Genomic DNA, 12,546 nt, shown 5'->3' with positions numbered 1-12,546 from the left:
ACTGCTGACTTACAACTCAAATAAAGACTAAGTATTGCTTGATATAATGTCTCATTGACACCATATAACTGCAGTTTATTGAATAGTTTCTCTCTTGGCACATTGTCATATGCCTTTTCCAAATCGACAAAACTTAAAAAGAGATCTTTATTATATTCCCATGCTTTCTCAACTATTTGTCATAAAGTGAAGATCTGATCCTGATAGCCTCTATTTGGCCTGAATCCAGCTTGTTCTTCACCAAGCTTTTCTTCCACAATTTTTCTCAAACATTTCTCAAATGTACTTGCCAGGAACACTGAGTAGGGAAATACCTCTGTAATTCTCACATTCAGTTTTATTTCCCTTTTTATATATGGGTGCTATTAGAGCTCTACTCCAATCATCGGGAATTTGTCCCTCTGTCCAGGCTTTCTGAACTTTGCAGTGTAGCCACTGTAAGACTTTTATACCACAGCATTTCTGGTCGAATATCATCTATCAAATATCAAACAATTTTTTAATTTTTTATTAAATTTTTATTATTTTATTTAATTATTGCTAGAGGTCAGGCTAAGAAAAAGATTAATTAACAGCTTAGATTTTTAATTTATCGGTATAGATTACAAGAGCGTGTAGCTTGGTTCCCTATACACATCTATCCTTCTGATGATGACCTCAATACAGGGGTCGAAACATCAAGTGTTATTTTATTAATACTTATTAAAATAATCATTTCAACACGGGTGTTTTGTGTCCCTAAATTCGTAAATATGAATGCTGATCACCATGTAACCTTAAAAGAAATAATGTAAACCAATTATCTTTATTTTATTCTATCGTTTTTTTTTTATCTCCTTTGAGGTTCAGAACTTTATTATTAAATCTTTTCATATGAATAATTACAAAAACAAACAAAAAAAAAACAGTCATTAATAAGTCAACCTGATGTATCTTCTTCATCCAACAGTTGTTCTTTTTTCATTGTTATAACAATTGATAACTTTTAAATATTTTTCTTTCTATTGAAAATACTTTATAAATATCTGCTATTGAGTTAATAAAAAAACAATAAAAAAAAAACAGGAATATTATAGTATTTTTTCACTCCACTTATGCTCACACCACTCATCACACTTCTGCCTTTTATTTGTCATGAAGCTAGAAAAATGAGTCCACATTATGTTAAATTACAGTTATTATTTCCAATAAATAAATTTTTAATCAAATCAATGCATTCATTTAATTCAATATTAACCTTACATGCACAGTGTGGTCCATAAGTTTTAGGACTTGATTTGTTAAATGTATAGTACTAGAGTGATATTGACAAACATGCTAAGTAATACAACTATTGTCTACATTCCCAGAAAGTGAGGCTAGTTTATGATTCAGTAGTGTGCAAGTTATGATGTGAAGTGTCAAGTGTTTTTATATGTCATGGATATGATAAGTGAATAGAGAATTGATTAAATTTGATTTCAAACTGAGTCTTTCTGCTGCAGAAACTCTAGAAATGGTACAAAAGGTATATGGGAATGAGACTCTGAACCGATCGAATGTCTTCAGGTGGTATTTGCAATTTCATGATGGATGGAGGTTGATAGGAAATGACAGTAGAAGTGACTGTCCCACATCAATCATCTATAGAAGTTGTATAAAAGTGTGATAAGCAAGGGAGTGGGAGTAGGTTTTATATGGATAGTTGTGGGCATGTAGAATGCTTTGCTGAATGGTGTTTTGAACAGTCTGAAGTTTAAGGTACAGTATGATACTGAGCTGTTTGAATGCAACTTCTTATGATGATTACTGTTAATAATAAGAGTATTAAAAAAATCACTGTTACTTCTTCCCTTTTGAATCATTTCACCGATTGTTTGGTCTAACTTAAGTTAATAATGATTTATTTCATTTGAGTGCATTTATATCCAGCATCATTTGCAGCTTTAATTCAAATTGTTATGTATAATTTCTTAAGCTCTATAATCTGTCATGGATAATGAGTAATAGATTTTTATTTTTAATGCTGAGTATGTTCATTGTAGAGTAGATGAGCTTTATCACTTTCTACAACGATGGACACCACATACCTATGGTGATATTGATGAAAGTGACCCACATGATCTTGGATTTGATCCAATTACTTCTGAAGAGGAAAAAGAAAGTGAAGATGAAGATTATGAAGAAGACCTTATGAGAGGAAATGAAGTAGCTAATACTGGTTTATCTAAAAATCAACAGTTATCATGGCAGTTACCGTGGAAAAGGAGAAGGAAAAAAACAAAAGTAGAAAATTCTGAAGAAATACAAGTTGAGACTGAGGTAAGTTTTTAATACTTTTACATTGTAGTTATTAGATTAACATTAAGAGTTTATAATTATATACATCATAGGTTCTAAATTGCTAAGAGAATATACAGTTGATTCTCACTCTAGCAAACTTAGGGTCCTTGGGAATGGTTTATGAATTTCCTTTAGAATCATTGGTTTTGGAGGGATTTTGGTCAGCAATTTTTGGTTATTTGTTATAATGTTTGTTTTGAGTTTGTTATTGATAGTATTTGCTATAACAAGAGTTGACTGTATGAGATAATATATTCTCTCCTTATTCAGCTCTGGGAGCAATTGTTAATTATGCAAAATATACAGAACATTCAGATATTTAAATTATTGGTGTTGAACTACAGTCAAGATCTAGGCTTTTGTCACATTGTGTATATGTAAAAGCATCCTGAGTAGCCGTCAGTTCCCCATCTCTCCCGAAATTTTGCACTTTTTTTTCTCATATCATTATTTGGATTTTTGGGGTTGGTAACGAATAGCAGGGCTCAACAAATATGCTTGCCTACTTGCACCTGGCGAATACATTTTTCCAGCTGGCACTGCTACAGATTAGACAAAATAGAATATTTTTATTTAATGAACAAAAAAAAAAAAAAAAAAAAAAAAAAACCCTTCATCATTAAATTCCTGCCATGTACCGTCAAGGGGTTTACAGGATATGATAGTACTACATGAAAAAAATTATATCATTACTAACTTCCTATCTACAATTTTCTTCCAAATCAGTCTGTTACTTGTCAAGACTCCAACATTATTAGATCTTATATTTCTATCGATTTTTACCATATCATTCCACCTACATCTTGGTCTTCCTCTGGGTCGTTTTCCTCGCCCATTCTATTGAAGTGACCATACCACCTGAGATTAGCTCTGCTAACGCATTCCTGGATGCTGACAATGTCAAGTTCTTTCCTAATATCCTCGTTTTTAATATGATATTGCCATTGATGCCATCTGTTCACACCTATAATCTTTCTCAGGACTCTCATATCTGCGGTCTCTAGTCTTTGGTCAAGTGTTTTACTTCTGACCCAGCTCTCAGATCCATAAGTTAAAACTGGTTTGAACACTGTCTTGTATACAGCTAATTTAGTGTTACGACTAATTTCTCTCTTATTCCATATGAATTTATTCAATTGACTTCCCACCATACCAGCTTTACTGATTCTGTTGTCTATTTCTATATTTAATTTACCATCTTCAGTAAAAATCATGCCTAAGTAGCTGAAATGTTTTACTTGTTCTACAGTTTCCCCCGTTCACAACACAGTTGACATTTTCAACAATTCTACCTGTTTTCATTGTCTTTGCCTTTTTAATGCTAACCTTCATACCATATCTATTACAACAGTTATTCAATTTAGTCAGAGAATCTTGCAGACTTGTAGCGGATTTATTCAGAAGTATAACATCATCCTCATAAAGCAAGGAGCTGACATTAACATCTCCAATTTTGATATCAGGTTTAATACTACTTTCCTTCATAATGTGATCCATATAGATAATGAATAACAGAGGGGATAATGTAGATTAAATCAGGTGTCTGACACCTGATTTAACATTAAACCATCTTCCTGTACTTCCTTCAATTCTAACTGCTGACTTACAACTCAAATAAAGACTAAGTATTGCTTGATATAATGTCCCATTGACACCATATAACTGCAGTGTATTGAATAGCTTCTCTCTCTTAGCACCTTGTCATATGTCTTTTCCAAATCAACAAAACTTAAATACAGATGTTTGTTATATTCCTATGATTTCTCCACTATTTGTCCTAAAGTGAAGATCTGATCCTGACAAACTCTATTTGGCCTGAATCCAGCTTGTTCTTCACCAAGCTTTTCTTCCACAATTCTTCTCAACCATTTTTCAAGTATACTTGCATATATCTTGCCAGGAACACTCAGTAGGGATATACAGGGTGTTCGGGATAAATTTGACATATTTATAATTAATTATATTTTTCCGTAAGTTACATGTATTAACACACACTTCTCTTCATTTAAAAGTTTGGACCCTTCTTCATTCATATACAAGATGTCAGAAAGGATGGATAGCTGGAACCCACCTGAATCATGGAAGAGAATAACTTGTATCATGATGATTCGTGCCCGCCATCAAAATAAGGATATTACGACTGCTGCCCAATGCTCCCTGAATACAGTAAAAACAATCGGGCATGAACTAGAGACTTGCAATGGTGACTACGAGGATGTAGCAAGAAGAAAGATCCCTAGCAGACGATCTGATTGCGTTCGTACAGCAGAATTCCTCGCAAATCTGCAGGAACAGGTGTTGAAGAACCCTGGCATTGGAATTCGGGCTTTGTTCGTGGAGTTGCTAACTGTAATCAAGCCCTGGATAACAAGGGTAGCCAATGGTAGGCCGTATGTATGGCAGCAGGATTCGGCCCCTTGCCACACCTCTGGGAAAAGTCAAAAATGGTTGTCTGAAAATTTCTACGACTTCACCAGTCCAAATGTTTGGCCTCCAAACTCCCCAGACCTTAACTCCATGGATTATTTTGTATGGGGTGCAGTTGAAAAAGACACCAATCGCACTTCCAGTAATACAAAAGCCCAGTTAATGGATAAAATTAAAACAGTTTTTGCGGCCCTTCCCAGGGAGACTGTAGCATCAGCTTGTTCGAGGTTCCGAAGCAGAATTGAAGCTGTGATCGATGCTAATGGTGGTTATTTTGAGTAAATCTTGTTGATAGTATTGTAATTAACTCTGCCTGTAATGTTTTTTTGTCAATTCATTAAATTTAATAGATACAAAGAAGATTTTCTTTTTCCTTACGAAACTGTCAAATTTATCCCGAACACCCTGTACCTCTTATTCTCATTCGGTTTTATTTCCCTTTTTATATATAGGTACTATTAGAGCTCTACTCCAATCATCAGGAATTCGTCTCTCTGTCCAGGCTTTCTGAACTATGCAGTGCAGCCACTGTAAGACTCTTATACCACTATACTTCAGCATTTCTGGTTGAATATCAGCTACTCCTGCTGCCTTTCCACATTTCAAGCCTTTGATGGCTTTTTCTACTTCAAGTATGGATATGTATTCCTGACTGCATGCCTGGTCAATGTTTTTTATCACTGTGCTGTCATCACTGCTTGTTTCATTTAGCAGTTTTTCAAAGTAATTACTCCATACTTCAAGAATATCTTTTTCTCCCATTTTCATGTCACCTTTATCATCTCTAACTCCTTTTACACACTCTTTCCTCCATTCCTAAGCTTCTTCAACAACCTCCAGAATATCTTACCACCTTTTTGATATTTATTTTCCATGTTCTTGCCAAAGTCCTCCCATGACTTTTGTTTAGCTAGTTTTACACAATGTTTTGCTTTCTTACATTTGTCTCTGTATTCTCTAAGAGCACAAGCTGACTTATTTGACAGGAACTTTTGATATGGTTTCTTCTTTTCCTTCACTGCCTCTTGAACTTCCTGTGTCCACCAGGGAGTTCTGATTTTTTTATCCTTGCAGACAACCTCACCACATGCCTTTCTGACAGAATCAATCAATGTTTTCTTCAGAGTTTGCCACTGAATCTCGAAGGTTTGGTTCCTGTTCTCAAACTCTTTCATTTTTTTCTTCAATCATGTTTGTGTATTTTAGTCTACAGTTCACATCTGAGAGCTGCTCAACTTTTATTCGCTTTAAAACTTTCTTAGATGTTATTCTTTTCAATATGAAATTCAATTTTATCCTGCTCAAGACTAAATGGTGATCACTTCCAATTTCAAATCCTCTGTACACTCTGGTGTCCTGCACCAGGTTGAAAACATCACTATCAACAATAACATAGTGAATGAGACTTTTCTTATTCCTTGCCTCTTCTCTCCATGTGAATTTGTGCAAATTTTTATGTTGGAACATGGTGTTAGTAATAACCAGTCCATGTCCTGAGCAGAAATCCAACAGATGTTTGCCATTATTATTAGCTTTGCTCTTTTCTCGAAATTTTCCCGGAATATTTTTGTATGTCTCACAATCATTTCCTACTCTGCTATTTAGATCCCCAACAAGGACCAACTTTTCCTTTTTCATTGTGTCAGTTGCTTTTTCTAAAGCCTCAAACAAATTCCTCCACTTCTACTTTAGTAGAACCTTTTGTTGGACCATAGGCACAAATAAGTCTCATTGTCCAGTTCCCCATTCTTTCTAATTGAAATATTTTTAAGTAAACACAGATGCAGCATCAGCACTGATCACTTGATGGAACTCCTGTTGACTTACTGGGATATATTTAAAAAATAGGAAGGTCCTGGGCATAGTGAGTAGTGGTTTGCATAATTTGTTGAGCCCTGGTTAAAAGGAAAGGATAGTCAGTCCTTGACTCACAACCCTTTATACTTATGATGGACATCATTTCACTGAATACACTGCACTTCTCTAACCTATGAACTAGAGTGTTCGTTCTGCCTTCAAGACATATTATTTAAGAATTTTGCTCAGGTTATTGCTGTTACTGAGGGTGAGAAATCCACCAGATACTTTTGGAAAGATTGCAATGTTTAAAGAATGTAGATGCCACATAAAGTTGAGGTGACAGGCTGAAAAAGTATTATATGTTCATTCACTGACAGGATTCGATATATCCTTACCAGAGACAGGTGATAAGATTTGTGATGCTGGCTAGAGTTGGAGGTGACAATGAATATGCAGAGCAATACATATAAGCTACAGCAGAAGAGCTCTCAAAGCTGCACCCAAAAAAACGTTTACAGTGAAAAAATTTGCAGTTAATAAGGCAATTCAGTTGTTTGAGGAAATGGACTTCAACATGGAGAGATTTAGTAGACACAATGATGCAAGCTGCATCTGCTTGCTGCAAAGAAATTTATGTAGAAAAGAAAATGCAAATTGTGTGGACTAACTGGGACTTCATATACAAATTTTTAAAGAAACCTACTACCCATCTTTTCTTTCACCTTAATCTCCCTCCCCCTTCCTCCAGTATGACCTTTGGAGATATTAATTGTTAACTCCTTATGGTTCATCATATAGTGATTTCTGACTTACAGCCTTTTCGACTTATGACAAGATTGTCAGAACAGAACCTGGTTGCAAGTCAAGCATTGACTGTGTTTGTAAATTTCAAGGCTGTGATACTGGTGGTCTAGATCTGGTCCTAAAGATTTAGACCACGAGATCTAGAGTAAAGAGAGAGACACACCACATAGTGTAGTAAAAAAAATGCACCCTTTTGGGTTGGCAACACCTATTTTTGAATTTCTTTGAGAAAGTAAGAAACTTTTTTAGGCATATCCAGCTAACTGAGGTAGAAAGGCAGTGCTTTTCCTTAGAAAACAAATTAAGCTAGTGTCAGAACTCACAATTTACAGATACTATAAATTATGTCTACTGTAAAACTTATGTACATTGTTTGAAAATATTTCTGATGCTGATAAAGTGGTTTCAGTCTTCAGTTGTGAAATCTGTAGATACAAAGACAGTAAATGATGATCGTTATGCCACAATCCAAGTCCCAAGGCAGTATCAAGGATGTGGAGTGCAAAATTTACATTCAAATGCAAGAAGAGAGTATATTTTTAGTCTTTAGAGGAAGTAAAAATAAAAAAAGATAATTAGGAGGTAAACAAATCTCTCCTCAGGCACAGAATAATTGGAAAAATTCAGTATCAAAACCATAAACATGATAATTCAGAGGATGGTAGTAGTTCAAGCAGTAATGATAGTATTAAAGAAGTACATTTGACCCATTTAGCAAAAGAAAGAAATTACCAACAGTACCAAAGAATGCTGAATATGAAGAAGAAACACAATGGAAACCAGAATTAATGGGATGAAAGATATGAATATGTCATTCACACACTTCCCAACATGCCAAGATAAAAAATTCAAAGATTTGTAAGATAATAACAGTAGTAGTAGCAGTCCATTGCAGTTGTCTTCAGGTGGAAGATGAATTTTGTTGCCCAGTGTGAGACTACCATCCCATTTATTTTGGAGGGCCTTGAAGTGGCTTGAAAAAAAAAAAAGATCCATGCTCATTCTTTCACTAGTTAAGAGAATATTTAAACAGAAACACTGCTTCCTTTCAAAATGAAGAATGCCAGATTTTGTATCACATAATGGAAGCACATATATTAGTTTCTTCTGTTCAAATCACCAGTGATAATAGGAATATCAGTCATTCAGTTACTTCATCAACTGAAAAAATTCCTGAAGAAGCACGTTGAAATATCAGTATATATATATATATATATATCAATTGCAGTTATCTGTGCACTTCTCAATAAAACCACTATTTTATTCCCTAAGGAATAAAATAGTATCGGGAATAACAGGTTGGTCGAGTTGTTAGCATATCCGCTCTTCAGTCAAAAGCCTGTGGGTTCAAATCTTGCCGTGGGCATGGATGTTTGTGATTGCCTGTGTAAATGCTAGTGACGGTGGTGGACAGAAGATGGCGTTGGTGTAGATGATGGTAGTTGTGGTTTGTTGTAATTAGTGGAGTAAGTGGTGGAGACGGAGAGTTGTAGAGTAAGTGCCCTCCCACGATGAGTCTTTGGACTCCTTAGAGGTGTCATATAATAATAATAATAAAATAAAATTTGCAGAGGCATCTGTTTCAGTTGCCTCTGCAAATTTTTTCAATTATTTGAGGAAATGGATGTCAACATGGAGAGATTTAGCAAAGTAAATAGGGTGATGCAAGCTACACCTGTCTGCTGCAGAAAAATTTGTGTAGAAAAGAATATGTTTAAGGAATAAATTTAAGTCAATTCTGGATCCGTATTATTTCAACTCAAAATTTTCTCTATGTTGTACTGTCTTTCTTGGCATCTTAGTTGTTATTATTTTCTAGCATCCTTTGTTGATAACCAAAGAAACTGCATGATGATCTCATCTCATCATCTTCCTTTCCCTCTTTTACCTTGTGGTGTCAAGGTTTATTAATCATTGGACCTCAAACTGTTCACAGGATAAGGTGGTCAGCCGTATGCCCCGGTGTATCCTATGTCCGTAGTGTACAGTTTTCAAGGCTGGTTTGCCTGTGTTGCAGGATGAAAAAACCCAGGATAAACTGGGGAAAAAACCCTACTGTCCACGCCCAAAACCGGCTAACTTGGCTATGACTGAGGAAGATCCTTCAGCTCCTCACATCACCAACGGGAATCGAACTTAGAACACTCCCTCCCCAGGCATATGGTTGCGAAGCACACAGCCACTAGGCTTACTGCGCAGACACTGCATGATAATGTGGATTGCATTGATCAAATCCAATTCTTCTCTGTATTTAGCAACACAACTGTCAACATTGCTTTTGTCCATAGGTTAATATCTTCACTAAAATATAGTAAAATAAATTCACACTTTTCTTCTGAAAATAATCTAAAATTCCTCAGTGCACTAAGGAAATTAGTTTTGGTTTCATAACTGCTCTACAACAATGCAATGCCTTAATGCTCTAAATATTTTCAATATACATTCATTTTTGGCCATTTTTACATTATTAATATTTTGCAACACATATTACATCAAAATAAAATATTTATGCATAATTAATACAATGCATATTTTACTTAATAATTATTCAAGAAATTCATATGAGCCTGTGGTCCCATAGAAGGACCATAGGCACTTCTAAGGAAGAAATAGAGGATTGAGCCATTAATGAAGGCAGTCAGTATAAAAAAAAAGAAAACATTCTTGTTGGAAATGTAAACAACATAAGAAGAAGGAGGAGAATCCATTCTGATATTAGGATAATCAATGCATTTGTTTCATGGGATGAGTGTTTATTATTATATGTCAGAAAATTAGCTTTTCTTTTATGAAAATTCTAGTTCTTAAAATGGTAACTATTTTGCTTGTATAACAGTTGGAAAGTTTACACATAAAGCACATTATTTCGCTTGTTGGTGACCAATTCGTACATCCTTTATTTCTTTCTCGCCTTCAGCATGAATTGACTATTCTTCGCACATTGCCAGACTCTGTTTAAAGTGTGGGCATACAATAGTAATAGTAGGAAATGAATACCAGATATATGCAATGAATGTATGCTATAACAAATTCTTGAAAAGTCTAGTCCTCCAAGCCCCATAGATATGGTGCCATGCTAAGTGAATTCACTATAGCAAACTATCTACCATAACACACTGTTCCTGTGGTTGTTTTGAATTTTCTGTAATGAGAATCAATTATATTTGAAAATTTGGAGAAAAGAGCAAATCTAATAATAACAGTAAGTACCTGTTGGATTTCTATTCAGAATATGAACAATCCATTGCTAATGACCTTGTTACAACATAAAGATGTGCAGAAATTCACGCACAGAGAACACACACAAGAAATAAGAGAAGTCTTATTGACTATGTTATTGTTGATAGGGATATTTTGAAACTCTTTCTCCAACAAGAGTTGGAGAAAGAGTTTGAAAACAAAAGCAAACCTTCAAGAGATTATGGCAGAATCTGAAGAAAACATTGATTGATTATTAGGGAGCTTTTCTATTTATCTTAATAAATTGAATGCAAAACATTTTTATGTGTTATTAATGTATATAAATAGGTTTTCTGTTATGCTCATCTTGAATACGTTTTGAAGGTGCTAAACATGAATTAATGATTCAAAGAATTTTTTGATTTTCTCAGCATACTTATCATGGTTGAAAGCTCTACACTTATTATGTCTTCCATTGCTAGCCTTCATTCTTCATTTAATTTTCATATTTTCTTGCTAACTTAGACTTATGCACCTTCTTATTTCTATATTTGTTGGTACTTCCATTGCTACTGGCCACTTTTTTTAATGGCCATGAAAATGCTAATTCATAATACACCAAGGTTTAACTCACTTATAATAATGCAGTTTTTTTTATGTGGCTCCCACCCATGAATTGGTGGATTACAGTACTACATGTAAAATTACTACAGTGGGCTAAGTTTATTAATTTAAGCTTACAACATGAAACAAGTGTGCAAGTAAAACAGAGAAAACAAAACTTTCCCATTTCACTTTTGTTTTTCCAGGAAAACAAAAGTGAAATGGAATCGCTGTCTGATAAGTTCCTGGACAGCCACACCTCTAAATTGTCCCATTTTTTCGACATCTATCAAGATTCTCTGCCTTTCCATCTTTGACTGGAAATGCTAATGGATATCTTGTAAGCATATCTACAAGATGGATTTAGTTCGTCATATTCTGTCAAGGATCTACAGTGAAGTGCTGAGGACAAATGGGTGGCATAGTTGTTAGTTAGGGAGCTTGGCCTAACAAAGCCATTTTTTATCTGGCTGCTATCACAGGACTTGTCAAAATCCTTTATATCCCTAGTTAAACTACTGTCTGATACTTGTCTACTATGTTTTGTAAAGTTTTTGCGCAAGCAGCTGAAAGAAACAGTTACGGAAGAAGTTAAGTTATCTAGATCACCTCCATGTGATATTGTTTTTAATATGTTGCAGTGATGGACAGATTGTGTTGTTTGCACCCTCTATGGATTTTTCGTTCTTATGGAAGTGAAGGGGAGTTATAGGATAATCATCCCAACTCTTGGTACACACACTTAAGGAAACAGTAGTCAGTTTTTTTAGACTATCATCTACTTCAGAAAGTTTATTTAAGGTATTAATAGGCTAGGCAAACTTTTTCCCCCCTCTCACATACACAGAGGAGAGTTCCTTAATCCTGGTCATTTTTTCAATAGATAGATTATTGCATACGTGGTGCAGAAACACATCCCTTGGAGACTTAGAAAGACATTTTTAGTCTTTAATATGTTTGTATATTACTTCTTTATAGGCAGCTGAGGGACAAAGGGTTTTATTTCATGTAGTTAATAATTTAACTGTGTTGCCAGTAATGTGAGTGGATTTTGTTCTGCCTGCATGCAAAGCATTATTTGAAGACTACTATTGATTCATAAAACACAATGTACAACTACTGGAATACATCATGAAAAAATTATGGAGATAACTACGGTGTTAGAGCAAAACTTGGTGTTCATTTTAGTTTAATATAAACCAAAATGAACACTCAACATTTCAAGAAAGAAAAAAAAATTGAAAGAAAAGAACACCTACTGGAATGTTTAGAATTTTTTCCTTTTCCTCCTCCTCCTCATCATCATCAAATTCCTGCCATGTACCCTCAAGGGGTGTACAGGATATGACAGAACTACATGAAAAAATTACATCATTACTAACTTCCTATCTTCAATTTTCCTCCAAATCA

The 12,546-nt window shown here is 34.7% G+C and overlaps 1 protein-coding gene across 2 annotated transcripts in view; it reads left to right on the top strand.

Annotated features, from left to right (window-relative positions):
* The window catches only part of LOC150094651 (oxidation resistance protein 1A-like), a 308,638-nt gene that overhangs the window by 211,836 nt on the left and 84,256 nt on the right, over nt 1-12,546 (top strand). For both annotated transcript variants that reach the window (XM_090411008.1, XM_090411009.1), the window contains one exon: nt 2,025-2,301. In XM_090411008.1, coding sequence (XP_090267134.1) covers nt 2,025-2,301 — 277 coding nt within the window. The remainder of the gene's footprint in view (nt 1-2,024; nt 2,302-12,546) is intronic.

This window comes from Typopeltis vanoorti, chromosome 21 (assembly GCF_054136105.1).
Source record: "Typopeltis vanoorti isolate ZY-2024b chromosome 21, IOZ_Tvanoo_1.0, whole genome shotgun sequence".
In the NCBI taxonomy this organism is placed as follows: domain Eukaryota; kingdom Metazoa; phylum Arthropoda; class Arachnida; order Uropygi; family Thelyphonidae; genus Typopeltis; species Typopeltis vanoorti.
The sequence above is the reverse complement of the archived record's forward strand: the minus strand, read 5'-3'. Positions and strand labels throughout refer to the sequence as shown.